Source organism: Helicoverpa zea, chromosome 20 (assembly GCF_022581195.2).
Source record: "Helicoverpa zea isolate HzStark_Cry1AcR chromosome 20, ilHelZeax1.1, whole genome shotgun sequence".
NCBI classification, from domain to species: Eukaryota; Metazoa; Arthropoda; class Insecta; order Lepidoptera; family Noctuidae; genus Helicoverpa; species Helicoverpa zea.
In genome coordinates, this window is record NC_061471.1 from 622,656 (window position 1) to 643,089 (window position 20,434).

At 44.4% G+C, this 20,434-nt stretch overlaps 3 protein-coding genes across 5 annotated transcripts in view; 1 reads left to right on the forward strand and 2 right to left on the reverse strand.

The window, feature by feature from the left end:
- Positions 1 to 97: 97 nt before the first annotated feature.
- LOC124640091 (transcription initiation factor TFIID subunit 7) lies at positions 98 to 1,697 on the reverse strand. The gene has a single exon (XM_047177729.1). The coding sequence runs from the start codon at positions 1,551 to 1,553 to the stop codon at positions 342 to 344; it is 1,212 nt and encodes a 403-aa protein (XP_047033685.1). The 5' UTR covers positions 1,554 to 1,697; the 3' UTR covers positions 98 to 341.
- A 201-nt stretch (positions 1,698 to 1,898) lies between these two features.
- LOC124640092 (viral IAP-associated factor homolog) lies at positions 1,899 to 4,227 on the forward strand. Its single transcript, XM_047177730.1, has 5 exons — positions 1,899 to 2,056; positions 2,143 to 2,275; positions 2,618 to 2,846; positions 3,199 to 3,407; positions 3,726 to 4,227. Exons 1-5 carry the CDS (start codon positions 2,051 to 2,053, stop codon positions 3,836 to 3,838), a joined length of 690 nt encoding a protein of 229 aa, XP_047033686.1. The 5' UTR covers positions 1,899 to 2,050; the 3' UTR covers positions 3,839 to 4,227.
- LOC124640088 (integrator complex subunit 1) overlaps positions 4,219 to 20,434 on the reverse strand; it is a 28,288-nt gene continuing 12,072 nt past the window's right edge. For 2 of the 3 annotated variants that reach the window (XM_047177717.1, XM_047177718.1), the window contains 19 exons: positions 19,870 to 20,050; positions 19,297 to 19,446; positions 18,610 to 18,784; positions 17,987 to 18,221; positions 17,374 to 17,540; positions 16,833 to 17,008; positions 16,366 to 16,551; positions 14,771 to 14,915; positions 14,231 to 14,364; positions 13,750 to 13,884; positions 13,303 to 13,424; positions 12,756 to 12,888; positions 12,254 to 12,451; positions 11,838 to 12,022; positions 8,636 to 8,821; positions 8,037 to 8,195; positions 7,538 to 7,670; positions 5,294 to 5,465; positions 4,219 to 4,802 (listed from right to left, as the gene is read on the reverse strand). In XM_047177717.1, coding sequence (XP_047033673.1) covers positions 4,591 to 4,802; positions 5,294 to 5,465; positions 7,538 to 7,670; positions 8,037 to 8,195; positions 8,636 to 8,821; positions 11,838 to 12,022; positions 12,254 to 12,451; positions 12,756 to 12,888; positions 13,303 to 13,424; positions 13,750 to 13,884; positions 14,231 to 14,364; positions 14,771 to 14,915; positions 16,366 to 16,551; positions 16,833 to 17,008; positions 17,374 to 17,540; positions 17,987 to 18,221; positions 18,610 to 18,784; positions 19,297 to 19,446; positions 19,870 to 20,050 — 3,184 coding nt within the window. In that variant the 3' untranslated portion in view covers positions 4,219 to 4,590. Of the gene's footprint in view, positions 4,803 to 5,293; positions 5,466 to 6,058; positions 7,671 to 8,036; positions 8,196 to 8,635; positions 8,822 to 11,837; positions 12,023 to 12,253; positions 12,452 to 12,755; positions 12,889 to 13,302; positions 13,425 to 13,749; positions 13,885 to 14,230; positions 14,365 to 14,770; positions 14,916 to 16,365; positions 16,552 to 16,832; positions 17,009 to 17,373; positions 17,541 to 17,986; positions 18,222 to 18,609; positions 18,785 to 19,296; positions 19,447 to 19,869; positions 20,051 to 20,434 lie in introns of those variants that run through there. The other variant, XR_006985522.1, reaches the window with a different exon arrangement.

Here is a 20,434-nt window from a genome sequence, read left to right on the forward strand (position 1 = left end):
TGTTTGCTGGTTTGATACCTTAGGTGTTGAATTCATTTATTATTTTGCAGAATATGTACTCTCAATGTAGTCTTCACTTAAAGTTAGACAGCTGAAATTTTTATGATAACTTTATTCAATCAATTTGGCCTAAACATAATAGCATTCACATTTCTAAAATTATAAAGTTTGTGTTACATTTTCATACTTATATTTCAATCAATATTTTTATTTTGCTTACTACATAAAAGTATACAGCTTAACAAATCCATCTTACAGAGCTAACACACCATCATTCAGGATGAATTTATTGTTAGATATACCTTTACTCTTTACTTTAGATATATCTAACAAAGTTACTCCTAGATATCATCAGAGTTCTGCAGGGTGATGAGGCCTTGATATTCCATCTCCTTATACATGATATCCTGGTTGAGTGTGTGCAGAATATCCTGGAATCTCTGTCTCAGAGCCAAGTTCTCCATTCCAGCAATCTCATGCTGAGTTCTCTGTCGCCTCTGTTTCAACTCCTCAAGTTCAGTGCTCAGCTGCTCAATCCTTGTTGACATATTCTCCTTAGACATGTCTCTCGGTTGGTAATCACCATCATCCTCAGAAGACAGGCCTCCACTCTTGGATATGCCAGATGCAGCTGGTGTAGTTGCTCGACTGTGGCTAGGGAATGATTTTGGAGCCATTTCTTGTGGAGATTGGAACATGTGCGAGCGGAATTGAGTTGGTAGAGGCTCCCTCTTCGATGGTCCCTCACCATGCATGGAGTTTGTGTCTGATAAGCGGCTGTCATAAGCCGACAGCCTACTGTCTTCCATCTCAACATTGATGTTATCATCTTCCAAGTCTGAGTCACTGACGGCTCCTCCAAATATGTCAACAACATTGGAGGACTCCTGGTTGGACACATCAACAGAGACCGATTCTCGTTTGGGATTGCGCTCAGCTTTAGTCTTCTTCTCTGGTTTAACATTGATGGGTGCATTCTGTTCTTGTTTGGGATGATCATCTTCCTCTTTGATGACCTCCCAGGTTACACTGACAGCTTCATTGTCAGCTCTCAGTAACCTCTTTACTTCTTTTTCGATCTCTGGAGCTTCAACATACTTCTTTTTCAACGTTTTTCTGAATCGTCGCTTGCGCACGTTCTTAGTAGGTGGCGTGATACCGTGCGGCCATAAGAACTTCTTGTCTACTTTGTAGGGATCTTTTTTCTTGTTTTTTGCTGGCGATTCCTCTTCGGTAGACGGTTGGTCGGGCTCCTCTTTGCATATCATCATTTGGCATATGTCAGCGGTTTTGTAAAAACTTTTGTTGTCGATTGTTTTCAATGATTCTATGATTGTGGGGAGGTCCACGATCTTGGCGTGCATCAGCCAGTGGTCGAACCTCACCTCGCCCTGGCGCATATCATTTTCTATTTGTATCGTCAGTCGGTTTTTTAAGTTTTCTCCAGATTTAAGCACTTCTCTGAGTACTTTCGAAGGCTCTTCAGGTAGTCGCATCACGAACTGTGATTCCAGCTCCGTTGGGTACTCTGGCTCCCTTTTCTCTCGATTCATGGTAGCTACGAATGTTTGATTCCACGTTAAATAACCAGATTGTAGTTGTATTACTCACAATAATATTAAATTAAAGAAAACATAAACATTTCGCTGCTGTGTGTTCCAGAAATTGACATTTGACTTTTTTTTGTTTGACTTTCCAGAATCAAATGTTGCTATGCTAAAAAAAACTCAAAAGAGATTTCGAAGAATTTTGAAACTCGCACTGTCCAGCCATTTCAATCAGATTAAACTTTAGTTCTGAGTGTAAGAAATGATAGTGTAGATGTTCAGTTGCTTTATAGTCTTTTATACGGTTTATAACGTCTTTTACATACAATAATAAAAACACAGGACACACGCAAAGAGCAACACTTGTTCCAAAAAGTTACAGGAGTGGTCACATTACTCATCAGTTCTGTCATTTCATTTTTATTAATAAGGTGTCAGATTTCCTACAAACAAATCCTATAATTCTAAATTAAAATAACAGAATCAAACAGTTCTAACACAAAATGCAGGTAAATCAACAACTCGGGTATAAAATAATCGTATTTTAGAAGTTGTATTTGTTCAATTTAGTGTTAAACATGGTGTTTATTTTTAGAATCCAAATGAGGATACAGAATGGAACGATGTACTCCGAGCCAAAGGAATCATCCCGCCGAAGGAGGCGGAGATATCAGAGGACCAGATAGTTAACATGATAGAGCAGACCATTCAACAGAAACAGGCTGAAAGTCAGTATAAACAATACTTATAGGTTAGGAGGACACCTGTTGCCTAAATTGGCAAATAATCCTGTACTACATTCTAAAAACCACTAGATTATTCATAAAATGTCATCAATAACTGTTTATAAATGCAACTGCATCATAATTTCAATCATAACTATAACTGTTTCATCTATAAAGCAGTTGTTCCAGTTGAGCAACTGTACATAGTCTCAAGTAACTGTAAAGTCTCGAAATATTTTTTAGAATTATTTAAATACCATTCAAGTCACTACTCATCAGAAATATGTGAAAAATCTACAACACTTATAAGCCACTTTATTGAACTTAATATTCGTATTTTCACAGAGGACAAGCAATTATCAGAACTAGATTTGGACGGTCTTGATGAGCTCGAAGATTCAGAAGACGAGGCGGTCATAGAGGAGTACAGGCGGCGACGCATAGCCGAGCTCAAGCGACTGGCTGAGAAGCCAAGGTTCGGAGATATCCGGGAGGTGTCGGGCCAGGACTATGTGCAGGAAGTCAATAAAGCTGGGGAAGGGATATGGGTGGTTATACACTTGTATAAACAAGGGTGAGTAATATTAAATGCCATTGATATGATACATGAATAATTTTTTTTTTTTTTTTAATTGAGGAAATCAATTGTAAATACTGTTAATAGAGGCAGGAAACAGGAGTGCTTCCTCTTGCCTTTATATAATTTTATATTACACTCCTCATTGTCATAGGTAGAATGAGTCATATAAAACATGTTAACATCTGAATTCTGTAATAAAAACTAACTAATACAAACAGCAACACAGCTAATGTTACAAGCTCTGACCACATTATAACTTTAGATGGCTAGTCAGTTATTCCCCAAAAAACCCAATAAAAAAACAACAACAGTCACAAAATAACAACATCATATTAAAATCTTCCAGCATCCAGCAATGTGCCCTCATCAACCAGTTCATGCGCCAGCTAGCAGCCAAGTTCCCCTACACCAAGTTCCTGAAGGCAGTGGCTCAGACGTGTATCCCCAACTTCCCAGAGAGGAACCTGCCCAGCGTGTTTGTGTACTTCGAGGGTGACATGAAGAAGCAGTTCATTGGATCTGCTGACTTGAGAGGAACCTCACTCACTGTTGATGGTATGTAGTTGTTTAATAACTGTTTTGATTTTATCAGTCTGCAATATCATAGTTTTTTTGACTGAAGTAAAATATATCACTTAATAATTTGCATTAGGATTGTTCTGGGCTTTGCATTATATGAAAAAACAATAGTCATAATGTAAAATTATACCTAACTGTAAAAATGTACTAAAATAAAATTATCATTTTAACAACTTCCCTGTCCCGTGAGTTATATGTGATACACACACTAACTAGTGTGTCTGCATCCTGAACAGCTATTTTGTTAAGCTGTAAATAAATGGAAGTTAACATCACGATTTATATTCTTTTCAGAGTTTGAGTACTTACTTGGCCAAGTTGGAGCTGTAGATACAAAAATAACAGAGGACCCCAGACCAAAGATTAAGGACAAACTGTTCACCGACCTCGGCTCTAATGACTGGTGATAACTGGTGATTAGTGTTGTGTGGTGATTACTGGTGATTAATGCTCCCAGTGGACTGTCGACGCTTGGTGCGGGTTCTGTGCTTTACTTGTGCAAATTATTTATTTTTAATTAGTGAACGTTTAAGTATTATGTAATGAAATTATTTTATTTACTACAAAATACATATAGCTCATTGTATAAAGCATTATTTTCAATAAGTAAATATATTTTGATAAATTAATCAAATGTCTGGATTATCACAAAAGTGCATTTTTTGTTACTGTAATATTAAAGTTAACAATTGTCTGAATTTAATATTGTATTCACACAAAAGTTCTAAAAATATTTTTAGGAAGGCATTTTTGTACATTGTGTGAATAATAACATTAAAACAAAGTGTTTTCATAAGATTTTTTTTATTTATTGTTTATTACTATTTACAGGGGACACTTATGTCTAAGAACTAATACAATTTTAATATTCGTTATTATAAAACAATCCATCTTGAAAAAACATAGTGGGACATATTTTATCTGCACCATGGTTGCCCCAGAACGAAACTAAGAGATTTATACGGCTAAAAAGCCAATAGATTTTTCATAAGAGCCATCAAATTGGTCTGTAATTTTTCTTCAGTCATATCATGTCCAAGTCCAGCATAACACTTTTACAACACATACCGATTCAGTCCATTGCCAAACCAGTCTTCATTTTGGAGTCTACCGACATCAGAACTTTGTTCAGTATGAATCTCCGAACTTAAGGGTGCATTTAACAGCCTCTATGCAAGTTGATAGTAGTAACACACTTAGCGATGCAGGGCTCCACCGGGTGCCGCGACTTGAGCCCTAAGTCGAACACGCGCATCAGCACCTTGGCAGCGTGTTCCTGCATACCCACGACTATCTCTGGTAACTTGTCTAGCAGAGACTGGGTCACTTCGGGCTGGTGGGAGTCTAGGCATTCTAGGACTGCTTGGAGACCTGGAAATAGGGTACATAAGTTAGTTTTTGTTTTGTGAGTGGCAATGTTAAAGATTTTAGAATTGCTATTGCAAGTTAACAGATTTTCTGATTTTTAAATAATATTTTAGCATAGATTGATTTCGTAAGCTACTGTTCCACAATTTGAATGAATTTACTGATAAATTCAAAATCAATTATTTATACATGACTGCTAAACAGCACTTTTGGAACATCAAAATTTACAAAAGAGCATTCAAAATGCCCATTTTTATTATTGTTTTAAGGAAAATAAGTACACAGTTCGATGTGAAAAATCTGTGACGTCATATTTCACATTCTTATGCAAATTGCATAGAAAGCAACCGTTTTTGTCAGTTCATTAATAGTATTGAATTTGACTCGTCAAATATTGAATTAACGCTCAATCCTCCATGTGGAAGGAGGCCTGTGCTCAGCAGTGGGACGATAAAAAGGTTGTTGGTATACGAAATATTGAATGTATGACTGACCGGGGTTGGTATCAGTAACAGCGGGCAGCAGCTTGGCCAGCAGCGCGAGCGCAGTAGTCCTGAGCGGCGCGTGCGCAGCGGCGGCGTGCGGGGCCGCCGCGCGCAGCAGCGTGCCCGCGCAGCCCGAGCCGCCCCACGCGCCGCCGCGACGAGAACCCCATGCTTCGATTTCCTGCAGGAGAAGAAGGAATCATGAGCATAATCTGTACCTAACTCGTTACCCCAAAGTAGATGATACAGATGTTATTCTAACAATTAATAAGTTTATGTAACCTGCAAAAATAAGTAAAGAGTTAAAATTGAGCCGGTAGACTCAAATTCGTATCCTAAAAACATATCATCGGGTCCTCAACTGTCGACAAATCATAAAACAATGAAGTAAATAATGCTGACGAAACGAACTTTAACAAAGTGCTTATTCTAATCAACCTTTTCGTCGTATAAATCTTGCTTCCATTGAAGCTGATGTATAGTCCTTCTTATAGATTTCGATAACGGCGACCTATTTCAAGTTCACCTCCTAGCACGAGCCCTGATGTGACTGGCGAAACCAAGTTTAGATTTAAAGACCCGGTCGCAAGCGCTGCAGTACAACTGACCCGCACTATTGAGAGTATAGTTGTGTGAAAGCTTAGGTCTCTCTATTAGTAATAGGCGCTGATGTAGCTGATTGCTTATCTGCAGCAGCCAGTGCAGGTTGTCAGGCTCGTCGTAGCGCCTCATCAGCGCCTGCAGCGCCGGCGTGTTGCTGGGGAGCTAGCTTACCTGCAGCAGCCAGTGCAGGTTGTCGGGCTCGTCGTAGCGCCTCTGCAGCGCCTGCAGCGCCGGCGTGTTGCTGGGGAGCTAGCTTACCTGCAGCAGCCAGTGCAGGTTGTCGGGCTCGTCGTAGCGCCTCTGCAGCGCCTGCAGCGCCGGCGTGTTGCTGGGGAGCTAGCTTACCTGCAGCAGCCAGTGCAGGTTGTCGGGCTCGTCGTAGCGCCTCTGCAGCGCCTGCAGCGCCGGCGTGTTGCTGGGGAGCTAGCTTACCTGCAGCAGCCAGTGCAGGTTGTCGGGCTCGTCGTAGCGCCTCTGCAGCGCCTGCAGCGCCGGCGTGTTGCTGGGGAGCTAGCTTACCTGCAGCAGCCAGTGCAGGTTGTCGGGCTCGTCGTAGCGCCTCTGCAGCGCCTGCAGCGCCGGCGTGTTGCTGGGGAGCTAGCTTACCTGCAGCAGCCAGTGCAGGTTGTCGGGCTCGTCGTAGCGCCTCTGCAGCGCCTGCAGCGCCGGCGTGTTGCTGGGGAGCTAGCTTACCTGCAGCAGCCAGTGCAGGTTGTCGGGCTCGTCGTAGCGCCTCTGCAGCGCCTGCAGCGCCGGCGTGTTGCTGGGGAGCTAGCTTACCTGCAGCAGCCAGTGCAGGTTGTCGGGCTCGTCGTAGCGCCTCTGCAGCGCCTGCAGCGCCGGCGTGTTGCTGGGGAGCTAGCTTACCTGCAGCAGCCAGTGCAGGTTGTCGGGCTCGTCGTAGCGCCTCTGCAGCGCCTGCAGCGCCGGCGTGTTGCTGGGGAGCTAGCTTACCTGCAGCAGCCAGTGCAGGTTGTCGGGCTCGTCGTAGCGCCTCTGCAGCGCCTGCAGCGCCGGCGTGTTGCTGGGGAGCTAGCTTACCTGCAGCAGCCAGTGCAGGTTGTCGGGCTCGTCGTAGCGCCTCTGCAGCGCCTGCAGCGCCGGCGTGTTGCTGGGGAGCTAGCTTACCTGCAGCAGCCAGTGCAGGTTGTCGGGCTCGTCGTAGCGCCTCTGCAGCGCCTGCAGCGCCGGCGTGTTGCTGGGGAGCTAGCTTACCTGCAGCAGCCAGTGCAGGTTGTCGGGCTCGTCGTAGCGCCTCTGCAGCGCCTGCAGCGCCGGCGTGTTGCTGGGGAGCTAGCTTACCTGCAGCAGCCAGTGCAGGTTGTCGGGCTCGTCGTAGCGCCTCTGCAGCGCCTGCAGCGCCGGCGTGTTGCTGGGGAGCTAGCTTACCTGCAGCAGCCAGTGCAGGTTGTCGGGCTCGTCGTAGCGCCTCTGCAGCGCCTGCAGCGCCGGCGTGTTGCTGGGGAGCTAGCTTACCTGCAGCAGCCAGTGCAGGTTGTCGGGCTCGTCGTAGCGCCTCTGCAGCGCCTGCAGCGCCGGCGTGTTGCTGGGGAGCTAGCTTACCTGCAGCAGCCAGTGCAGGTTGTCGGGCTCGTCGTAGCGCCTCTGCAGCGCCTGCAGCGCCGGCGTGTTGCTGGGGAGCTAGCTTACCTGCAGCAGCCAGTGCAGGTTGTCGGGCTCGTCGTAGCGCCTCTGCAGCGCCTGCAGCGCCAGCGGCGGCGGCGCGGCCGACGCGGGCGCCGACACGTCCGCCGCCTGCAGCGACGATAGCGCCGGCGTGTTGCTGGGGAGCAAATGTGCAAGTTTAATATTACTGATATGCTAATCTGACTGAGTTTATATAGCCGAACGGAGATACTCAGAGCCGGCACAATTAGGAGTGTGCTTAATGCACCCAGGCGCCAAGGAAATAGGGTCGCCGCACGGTTGTGTAACGCTCTTATCTGCCCCAAAGATGGCGGCGCCTCTGGCGGGCGAAAGAGGCGATCGACTTATCAATGTCTTTGATTCCTACATTTTAATTTCTACTCATTGGGCTAGAAGGAAAAAAGAGTTCCTCTCTGAAAAGTTATATAACTTTGTTTTCCATAAATCTTAAAATAGTTTTATACCAGTATTGTATTTCAGCTTGTTACATGAGTATACTTACGCAATAGTATCTTTATGTGCGTGCAGCAGAGCCCCGGCGAGTTGTGGACGGCAGGCGAGGTACCTCCGTAGTAGTGCACCCACGCGGTGCAGTAGGACTCCGCCCGCCTGTGCACGTGCTAGTGACAGGAAGCACTCGAGGATGCTGTGGAGCTCCGCACTGGAATGTAGACATGTTGTATTAACTAAAATATGTACAGTGTCAAGTTTACCTAATATAATTGAACGTAGATTCTCCCATTTTGAAATGTATACAAAACTAGTAAAGTTTATACAGAGTGAGTCTAAGCCAAATTGGTTTTGTACAGCTTGATGTGTTGCCGTGTGTACATATCGAAATTGAGGAATCTGTTTGATTATATTGACGATAAAAATATTAATAAAAAGAATAGTACTAAATAAGATTTTTTATGGAAAAATTTTTTTTTTGGTTACGGTATATAGCTTTTAATCTAAATAATTTCCGACGAAATAAACTCTAAAAAGATTGAAAGTGATTGATCGTTCGCATAAAAATTGTGGAAAACATATTAATCAACAAGATCTTTTAGCGCCTTATTTCCATGTCACTGAAAACAAATCTAGACTCAAAACACATACGTGTTATCAGCATGGAACAACTCAGCATCGGGCAGCACCTCGAGCGCGGCCAGCACGTGCGCATGGTGCCGCGCAGCAGCAGGCTGGGCCCCGCGCAGCAGCGCCGCCGCCAGCCCCAGCGCCCGGGCGCCGGCGCCCGCCACCCGCGCCCATACCGAGCGCACGTCGGATTCCATGCGCCATAGTCTGCCGGAGAAAAAGGACATCACAACTTGACATTTCATTGTTATAGTTCGGCCATTCAGAGAATGCGTTCCTGACACGTCGCGATTGAACTGACGACGTAACTTTGCAATGGCGTTGCAGTTACGATAAAAATATTTTTGCTGGTTGTTTACCGTTTTAACAATTGAGGAGCATTAAAACAACATTATTATATCAATAATCAATGAATGTAGTTACGTCGTCAGTTCAATCGCGACGTGTCAGGAACGCATTCTCTGAATGGCCGAACTATACCTACTACTATAAAGGTACTATGGCGAACAAAAGGACATATCATAACGAAGACATGCCTTAGAAAATTACATCGCCAAAATTAATGTGTTTGTTTACGAGGAACGTTACTGGCTCCGCCCTTAAGCCCTTGTTTGGAACCCACCTATTTTTTATAAAACCACAAATCGTCGACATATGACCAAAAGGAATCCCGAATACATAGTTACCTTACAAATGAATACGTAGCAATGCACTAAGTAATGGGGAGGCGAAGGCAAAGTCGATTACAGATGGCGCGACAATCGTTGGTACCTCATTCAGCTGTCCGCAACTCTTTGGGGTTATGCATTAATCATACTTTGTTCTCAAAATAAAATAATTAGGTGTTCCTGTGTGTCTTTCGTAAAATAAAATGTATTCCTCGTTGAATGTGGCTCAATTAAAAGAAGAGTTGCGTAAAAGAAAAGCTAAAACAATAAGAAAGAAGGCTGTTCTCGTAGCTAGGTAGGTATTGAATATTTCAATTCAATTCAATTCAATTCAATGTATTTATTTGTGAGCATAGGTATACAGATAGGTCTTAAAATTAAACATGTTAGAGCTCTATGTTCTACCAAATGGAATTGGTGTACAAATAATTTTAATCCTATTGAGTTTATATAAAATCATAGTGTTTCTATTTTATCATTTAGAAATATTTCAACTGAGTAATATGCCTTATCTATTAGAAATGTACTTAATCTACGTTTAAAAATACTAATATTCTGTTCAGTTCTTATACTTTTTGGAAGTTTGTTATAAATTTTTGGAGCCATTGAAAAAATACTGTTTTTATAAAATGTAGTCTTAGACCTTATTACATGTAACTGATCACAACGACGTTGACTGGTTACTTGGTCAAATTTATTTAAATTATTTTTTACAAACATGCTTGTTTCGTAAATGTATAGTGAGGGCATTGTTAATATTTTTAAATTCTTAAAATGCATGTAGCAACTGTCGGTAGATTTTAGATTGCAGATAGCTCTAATGCACCTTTTTTGACACTTGAACACCATTTCTTTACCCGTTGCGTTTCCCCAAAACATAATTCCGTACCTCAACGTCGACGCTACTAAACCGTGATACGCCATTAATACTGTTTTTCGGTTTGCCGTTTTATTTAACATATGCAGAGCATAAGAGTATTGGTTTAGTTTATTGCATACTTTGTCTATATGTATATTCCATTTTAGCGTATTTTCTATATTTAGTCCTAAAAACTTAGTTACATTAGTCTCATTAATAATTTTGTCATTGTATTTAATATTTAAATTTAATTTATTATTTAGTCGTTGTTGAAATTTCATTAATACTGTTTTTTCTAAATTTATAACTAGATTATTATTTATTAGCCAATTAACAACCGAATCAATATTAGAGTTAATATCTGCCTCCAGTGAATGTAAGTCGTCACTATTAAAAAGTAGGGTACTGTCATCTGCAAACATTGTCATGGGGTATTTTGATGACATTGGGAAATCATTAATGTAAATAATAAACAAAGTCGGGCCAAGCACACTTCCCTGCGGTACTCCGTAAGTTACCGTTCTCTGGCTAGACTTATACGTAATTTCGTTATTTTTACAAATTCTACTAATAAATGTTATTTGTTGTCTGTTACGAAGGTAGGATGCAATTAAGTTCAATACATTTCCTCTTATTCCGTAAGAATTTAGTTTGTTTATAAGTATTTTGTGATCGACGCGGTTACACAAAAATCGACACCATTATCTTTATTGTACATAAATCACAACGTTTATAATTAATTTCTGTATTTATTGTTCCAGATTAGAAGCATATGATTCAAATTTTAATACAGTAACCGAGGATAATGAAGATGATGTCCAAATGATTGCACCCCCAAATGAACATTACAAAGATATTAATTCGAAAACCATATTGCCATATTATCTTCTCGATTTAGATTGCTTCTCACACTTAGAAAAGGAGAAAATCGAGGGAATTGCGCCTTTCTTTAATAACTTCTTTTCCAATTTAATACCTGTAAATAAATGCATACATATCATGTAATAGGTACTTATTTTTCCTCTTAATAAATGTTTTTACTGTTATTGATTGAATATCTCACCTGTATACTTGCTTCCTTCATAATAATCACTTGGTTTAAAATGTTTTGCAAATAAAGTAGGAGTCGGCTTCCAAATTTTTCGACGTATTGCTTTGATCCAAGATTGCAAGCATTTTTTGTCTCTAGGAAAACGATGAATTCCAACATTTTCACAATTATAAGCACAGCATCGCGGCATTTAGTTAGTTTTATAATGCAAAAAGTTTAGTCACATAAAACATATGTTTTGTTTTGACCAAGTTTTGACAGTGTGTCAGGTACCAAAGACAAGACGAAACCTACCGAGAGAAATTGGCGCTTTTTCTCCCCATTATGATAACGCTTGCTATTATCATTCTAAGTATCGGTTCATCAAAAATGGTGAACCGCTTTTGTATAGCAATTGAGGAACATTGTAGTAATTAATTTTTAAAGTAGTTTTATGTTGCCTATACTTAATATCGACAAAATATTACTTATTATTTATATGGTTTGATTCATTTTCCGAGTGAACCACTTTCCTCTAATGTCGTTTCCGAAACACTTTGCTATCTATGTACCAAATTTTAATTGTATGTAATTTTGTGAAAGATCGATAGAGTCACTTTTTGTCTCTTTTTCGCTGAAATAAGTTCCATAGTTTAAGCCACATACTTGTGCGTATGCTCCTTGCTATGTGGATGCGGCGCCGCAATAGCCGTCAGCAACGCATGCGACACTCTGTCCGTCGCACTAGTGGACGATGCCGCCGCAGCGCGCAGCGACGCGCGGCACGCTAGTAACTGCGGCGGACGGTTGCGGTGGCCGGATTGTAGGAGCAGCGGCAGGATTTTTGGTACCTGGGAGATTTGATTACGTGTTAGGATATTGTGAATGGTAATTCAGGTAATTTTGACCTGCTTCCCGATGGACGAAGTTCTCAATCTGGATTACTGTTAAAAAAAATTCAACTTAACCATTTCAGTTCATACTTTGCCATTTTTTTTCCTGTAGGTGCAATCTACAAAAAACAACAAAACATAGTGTTGTCGTAACCCTATCTATTGAAAATGTGTCATTCAGGGTGTTACCTTCATGTACAGCAGCAGCAACAGCAAGGGGTCATGCTGCTCAGCCGCCGCCGCCACCGCCAGCAAGCTGTGCTGGTGCGGCGCACAGCGCAGCAGCAGCGCCAGGCGCCCGTCCACGCGCCGCCGAGCTGCCTCCGGCCCGTCTTGTGCTTCCACTTGCCTTGCTTCCTCAGCCACGTAGCGGACTAACACTCCCAGCTAAGTACAGAAAAAGCATTACTTACAGACTTCAAAAAAGAAGGTTCGTATTTCGACAAGGTTTTTTTATCTAAAATATTTGCTGGCTTCAACAATATCGTAACATAATCAATTGAGATCTTACATGAATCAGTAAAGTCCGATCACCTATTTTTGGACGGAGCTTATAAAATCAGTGGATCACTGTATGGATAAAAGAAGGTCGGAAAAGCTCCAAAAATGCCGTAGAACATCGACCAACCACGACAACTCTCTCAGGAAGAATGAACAAGACAATAAGCATCTGCTTTATATTAGTACAAACCTGATGATGATCAAGCCGCAGCGTGTCAGTGGGCACGTGGTGCTTGGGCGTGGTCTTGTCGCGGCCCTGCCACACGCGGGGGCTCTCCGTCAGGGTGGTCGCGAAGTCCAGCACTGCAGTAGGAGACCAACCACTGTGGGAATAAACATATTGTTAGTTAAGGGCAAAAACTTGTGACCCTTTTCTAATCCCCTTATGTACCCTGATACTGATATTTCCTTATTCAAACATTTTCAAAATATACTCCACTATCTTTTCCCCTTTTATACTACCTAATGTACTCAAATCATATTCTGCCTTATTTAGTTCTCCCAGTTGTACGTACCTGAATTTAATGAATGTGGAAGCCGACCCCAACATACTTGGGAAAAAGGCTCGGAGGATGATGATGATGAATGTGTCGCGCAGAAATGACGCAAAAAATATACTTTTAGTTTATTTCATATTTTTCATTGTTACTTGTTTTATTTTGATTAATTTTTCTGTTGTTGCTAACTTGCGTTGAATTAACAGTTTTTCTTCTTATCATTCATAGTCATTCCCTTACCCCTCGGGCTGCAGCAGCGTGGTGAGGCAGTAGTGCAGGGTCCGCCAGGAGGCGCGGTGTGCCAGCAGCGTCACCAGCAGCGGCCGCCACGCCGCGCAGCCCGACCTGAACATCAGCTGCATCTATGCATAGGGAAGTATACTTTAATATTAGCGCAATAAGAAGATGGACCAATCTTGTCATGACGTGTTACGGAAGGCACGATAAAGATAACAGCCGGGACCCACTAGTTCCGGTTGTTATTTGAACATCTTTGGCAGTAGCTACAGGTAGACAGAACCCAGAAAGTCTGACAGCCAGGTTACGAAGGAGTATCGAGTTGCTCAGGTAAATGGGTTAAGGCAATGTGGCACACTGGTACCCAACTGCATCTGGATAAACTGGCAGCCGACTACAACCTAATTGGGCAAAGGCACTTTGATAACTAATGGGGACAGTTCTGGGCACCTGTCTCTGGCGCTGGTCGCTGGGCCCGAGCGCCTCGCGCTGCAGCTCGGACATCCAGTCCAGCAGCAGCCCCACGCCCAGCCCGCCGCGGGAGAACACGTGCGCCGGACCCGATGTGCCGTCTTCGTGTTTAATCTGCACAAATACATATAACATTATGAAACATTAGCTTCCACCAGCGGTTTCTCCACTAAAAGTATCTTACGTCCTATCTGCGGTATCATGATTATCTGTATACCAAAAGTAATTTAAATCGCCTCATCAGAAAAAGAAGGGCAAAAGACAAATAGAGTTACTTTCGCACCTGTGTCTGTGCCAGTGTCACAGACACCGCCTGTTCTGGGATCATAAAGAAGCTCAGAATTTGCAGGGTGCCGAGTGCTGAGAAAGGACAAGGGGACCAGAGGGGGAGGTGGGGGGAATCGTTCTAGGAGAAGGGGGGGGGGAAGGTATAGCATGGCATAATTATGGTATATCAAACCTTCGACTCGTAGTGCCCCTCCTGGTTCTTCTCGAGTATGTGCGTGATGACATCCACAATGACCCGAGTGTCCTGGCTCGAGATGATGCGGTTGCCGAGAGCTTCCAGGGTGCTGGGGGATGATGTCTCCAAGGCTGTATAGGGAGAAAACCCTTTGAATTAATTGCTTTATACCGTTTTAAGAGTGATAGATTAAACCATAAGCGACAATAATTATATGAATATGAATTTGACATATAATCACATTTTTATGTCGATGACAATATTAGCAGTAGCTAATATGATCACCAAAATCTTCACGTTAGAAGTAGTAATAACAGGCCGCTTCCAATCGGTCCTTTTGGAAAATAATCGGGGCGGCCAATGTTCAGCCGTGGAAGCCCCATGACTATTTATATATTTACGTACACCTACAGAACAGTTACCAACAAAATGCACACTGTACATAATTTTAAAAGAATAACAGCATTTCAGCAAATAATGATGAAGGCTTAACCTGTCAGGGATACTAAGATCTTATTCTAGTTGTCCAGCACTGACCTGCAATAAGCTGCTGCCTGGTAGCTGCAGGTGGTACCGGCACGTCACGATCCCGCTTGGCAGTGCCGCCCTGCATCATGGCACGTAGCACGTCAAGCACTGGGCCTGCTTGTAGCTTGCACTGCATGAGTAGCGTGTCTGCGATCTAGAGTAAATATATGAAGAATGTAGTCAGAAGTATGTTCAAGATTCTCAAGACCTCAATATGATAAATAACTTTGGGTATGTGTAAGTGAGTGTTGTGGCTTCCTAAAAAAATGATAATATAACGATAAAAATAATGTTCGTATTTACATTGCATTAGAGGTAAGCGGAGGGCAGAAAGGGGAACGAAACATTCACATAATAATAATACATAAAGAATGTACTTATATACTATCTATGTGTGTGTATTTTTATTTATTATTCTGGGAAGAAAGTAGTTTAGCTCGCAGTTTTGACGTGACCACGTATAATAACTGAATATTACGGGCTGCATGCACGAAAAAATCGACATCATTGTCCCGTTCCGCTCGATGTCCTGTTCCGCAAGCGAGAGCGCGGCACCAACGAGAGAGAGGCATGATCGGCTCGAGTGGTCGGCTCATATACTACTGTCATTTTTGACGTTGTCGCGTCAAACTACCGTCCGTAAACCGACTTTACAGATGCCTATTTTTCGTATCTTCGGCTGGCCGAAGACCGAGAAGTTCCGGAAGGATTATTATTATTCTTTTATTGCACACATAAATACATTTGACACACTGCAAACAGAAAGATGGCGAGCTTAACCCAGTGTAGAAGGATATCCAGTTCTCAGACATCAGCTACTGTACCTGCAGTGTAGCAGCCCCCGGCAGCGGCAGCAGCGCCCGCAGCAGCGGCGCGGCGTGTGCGGGGCGCCGCACCAGCCCGGCGGCGCCGCCCGCGCTGCTGATGCTACCCTAGCGACATCAGCTACTGTACCTGCAGTGTAGCAGCCCCCGGCAGCGGCAGCAGCGCCCGCAGCAGCGGCGCGGCGTGTGCGGGGCGCCGCACCAGCCCGGCGGCGCCGCCCGCGCTGCTGATGCTACCCTAGCGACATCAGCTACTGTACCTGCAGTGTAGCAGCCCCCGGCAGCGGCAGCAGCGCCCGCAGCAGCGGCGCGGCGTGTGCGGGGCGCCGCACCAGCCCGGCGGCGCCGCCCGCGCTGCTGATGCTACCCTAGCGACATCAGCTACTGTACCTGCAGTGTAGCAGCCCCCGGCAGCGGCAGCAGCGCCCGCAGCAGCGGCGCGGCGTGTGCGGGGCGCCGCACCAGCCCGGCGGCGCCGCCCGCGCTGCTGATGCTACCCTAGCGACATCAGCTACTGTACCTGCAGTGTAGCAGCCCCCGGCAGCGGCAGCAGCGCCCGCAGCAGCGGCGCGGCGTGTGCGGGGCGCCGCACCAGCCCGGCGGCGCCGCCCGCGCTGCTGATGCTACCCTAGCGACATCAGCTACTGTACCTGCAGTGTAGCAGCCCCCGGCAGCGGCAGCAGCGCCCGCAGCAGCGGCGCGGCGTGTGCGGGGCGCCGCACCAGCCCGGCGGCGCCGCCCGCGCTGCTGATGCTACCCTAGCGACATCAGCTACTGTACCTGCAGTGTAGCAGCCCCCGGCAGCGGCAGCAGCGCCCGCAGCAGCGGCGCGGCGTGTGCGGGGCGCCGCACCAGCCCGGCGGCGCCGCCCGCGCTGCTGGCCAGGGAGCGCAGCCAAGACAATGTACGCCCCACGTACCCAGTGTTCGATAGCGTCGCTCCTGATGCTATCGATTCGGTTATAAGCTGGAGAACAGAACGAAAATTGACATTCGACAGTAGATCTCAAATTATTAATGAAAATATGTATTAGTTCGTTTATTTGCGTCAACCAGCACTCTCAAAAGTTCACACAAAAAAATTTGTTCACATAGAAAACAACAATTGTCCACAAATTATCTTCACCTTTCCTTTCTTTTCACTTCCATTTATGTTCTCTTCTCTATATTGCTTTAACTTTCCTTCTAAAGAAACTTAAAAATTTTCGCGATTTCACAAAGTCATCCACATAAAAGTGACCAACTTACCGATATAAGTTCAGTGAATGCGGAATCAACATCTCCGGCGAAGGTGTTGGCGCCGGTGAAGACGGTGCTGAGCAGCGGCGCCACCAGCTCCGGCTGAAGCGGCGCTCGCACCACGCTGCTGCCCCACTCATCTGCTGGCTCCTCGGGTAATTCCTCTTTGACGAAAAGCGTGTCGTCTGTCAGGAGGATACAGTTTTATTAAACAACTAGTGGCCCTTACTTCGCTTCGGTAACAGTTTCTTTACTGTATTATACACATTAACCTTCCCCCAGAAACACATTATCTGATAAAAAAAATCCGCATGAAAATCGGTTGCGTAGTTTTGAAGATTTAATCGTACTAAGGGACATAGGGACAGAAAAAGCTGACTCAGACTTTGTTTTATACTATGTAGTGATATTGTTACGCACATACGTTTCTTGTGGTATATGTAGTCTACATTTTGAATTTTTGCCTACGATTGGCTGTTTATCCTGGCGTTTTAAGACGGTTTCCTGAAGGTTTTTTAACGCTTCACTGCTCACTGCCAAGTGTACATACCGGGCGGGTAAGCGGGCAGCGCGAGACGCAGCGCGGCAGCGAAGGCGTCCCCGCCGACAGCGCCGCGAGCACGCTGCACGGCCAGCAGCTGCGCCATGTAGGCGCGCTCCACGCCCAGCCGCACCACCGCGCCCGCCGGGCACGCGTCCAGAGCGCATAGCAACGAACTGAACATAGAAAAAACGGCGAAAATTGGTTGTCTGTAAAGTCGGTTTAAGGGCTTATTATACTTGACTAAATTCAGTAGCCTAATTAGGTTTGTCTAGTTAGGTTTCTAAATGATTTAATGAAACCTACCTTCCTAAATGCGATTACATTGTCTGAATTTAGTGACTGAATCATTTAGACGACTGAATTTAGTCAAGTGTAATAAGCCCTTTATGGTCGGTAGTTTGACAACGTCAAACATGACAGTAGTATATGAGCCGACCACTCGAGCCGATCTTGCCTTTCTCTCGTTCGTGCTGCGCTCTCGCTTGCGGAACAGGACATCGAGCGTAACGGGACAATAACGAATGACGACTTTTAGATATTGTCGCGTCAAAAACATTTTTGAATCTAAAACTTTTGGACTAAGAAATCTCCAAAATATGCACTTATTTCAGGCACCTACCTCATTGCTGTGACAGGCATGCCAAAAGTCTGTATGAAGAGCGCCAGCTTGGGCGCCGTCATGGCTCTCATGCCCGACTCCAGCAGAGGCGACCGCGCGGACCGCACCATGTGCAGGCGCAGCCAGTCCGGCAGCAGCAGGGCTTCCTCCTGCGTGTCCAGGGTGAAGGCTTGCGGAGCGTCGTTACCCACCCACACTGACATTAACCAGGAGTACATCTCTTGGTTTGTGTCGTCTGCGAAGTGAGATGGGTTGGTAAATCGAAGATGGAATAGGTATTTAATTATTTGTGCTTGTGATTTGTAAATTGAAAATTTGACTCTGTCTGAACAGGGCTAGGAGAGCGAAACTGAATACGTGGACTTGTCAGTTATTCCATGTTGTCTCTTTTGCCTATTCCTAATTTATCGAACCTGTAAAATATTATCGTTGGGGGTTAAAACATCGTAAAATTACAAAACATCATCTTCTACCTCCTACTTTGTACCCCATTATTCGGAGTTGGCGCAATATGTCTTGCGCTTCCATCCTTCCCTGTCACTCACTCCCTTCCTATTTATGTCATCTTTCATCTTCTCTTTTTTTAGGTTTCCTAAAAATTGCAAAACATCATCACTACTCACATATAGAAGGTCCAAGACACAGCAGCTTCAAATACGCATGTGCCAACACGAGGTGTATCCTCGCAGTCTTGCCACTAGGCCACTGCACCAGCACGCGCTCGCCGAATGCCCAAGCGCTACTGCCGGCCGCCGGCTCCGTGGGAGTGGGCGGGGCCGCCGCGTCTGACGTGCGTACCTGTGGAGGGGATGCTACGAGGTTGCTACGCCGTAGGTAGTGGCTACGTGGGTTGTGGTGGCGTAGCGGCTCAATGTGAAAACGGGAAGTTGCTGTTAAATGTGGTTATGTACTTTTTCTTCTGTTGTTCATAAACTGTCAAATGTGCACATTGTAAACAATATGTATCTCAAAATGAAATGAATAAAATTATCACAAAATATAATATATATATAATAACAATAGGTCATTTAACTGAAGAACATTCTGCATTTGTGAACAATTTGAAAAAATACTTTTATTTATTTACCTATTTTAACATAATGAAGCCTATACGATCTCAAAAAGTCGAAGAAAAGTAAACAGTACACTCCACTAAGATAAGTTCCACCATTCAATTCACAACCTTATCTCCACCTACACAAGATACACTTTCCACAGACCTTCTGCGGATATACATGCAGTACCCTTGCCGTTCGATTCATCTAATTAACAACCTTGTCACCACCACACAGGGTTTTCTCCCCACTGACCTTCTGCAGATACTCATACAGTATCTTGGTGACGGAGTAGAGCGCTCTGTGCTGAGCATGTTGAGGCTCGGTGGGCTCGTCGGGGCGGTCGCCCGTGCCGACCACGCTGCCCATCACTGTGGCCCGCTCCATCAGGACTTGGCTTAGATCCTGAGGAGGAAAGGGGGGTTAATACTGGGTAAAATAGTGGGTCTTTTGGGGGAATGTTGTTGAATAAGCTCTGGTGGCAGAAGATAAAACCAGCTTATGTTTCTATCTAGATACCTTTGTGGTCCAGGACATCGGTATGTCTTTTGAACCCGCAGTCAATGAAGTTTGGATAGGGATATATTTACGATTTTAGAGACTAAAGGTAATTATGTACTAATTGGGAAAACAATCTTCTATGAGCAAAAATTCTGAATTCGAAATGCGAAAAAAGTTTAGAAATTACGCCACCTTTAAGAGTTGTTATGCTCGTCATTTCCTTGCCTGGAAAGAAACTTAGGGCATGGTTAGATTTGCAGATTGTTTCTTTAACAATGTTTCCCTATTTGACGATATTTATTCCCTTATTTTTTGAAGTACACTCACCAGCACTAGATCAGTATGGTCGACTGCGGGAGTGCGGCTGACGTAGGCGGCGAGGAACGCGATGTAGGCGGCCACGTGGCGCGGCACGCACTCCACGATGCACGCGGCGCGGATGCGGCACACCACCTCCTCGCGGACTGACTCCCAGTGAGGGAGATCCCATAGTAGGTCTAGCCATTCCCTAAGAAAAGAAAATAGGTTATATTCAAGCGAATGTCCAGTCCACCAGTCCCAGGTTTTTAAGTCCCAACAGCGATTTCGAAGGGTCATATCTGACAGAACATGCGTCACTTATTATCGATCGCGTAATGTCAGAACAGACATTACAATATGCTTAAACATTCAATAACTCATACCGAAGCCACGATCCGTCAGTGTGTCGATCATACATTGACGACACGCTCTATGTATTTTCCGTCAGCTATGAACCATTCCAAAAAGTGTAAAGAAAATATTTATATTGTTTTTCTTTTTATGTAGTGACATTTGCATGTTTAAATGGACAAAATATTATCTAAATCTTCCATTATTATATAATTAAACATCAATTATCAAATTATGCAAT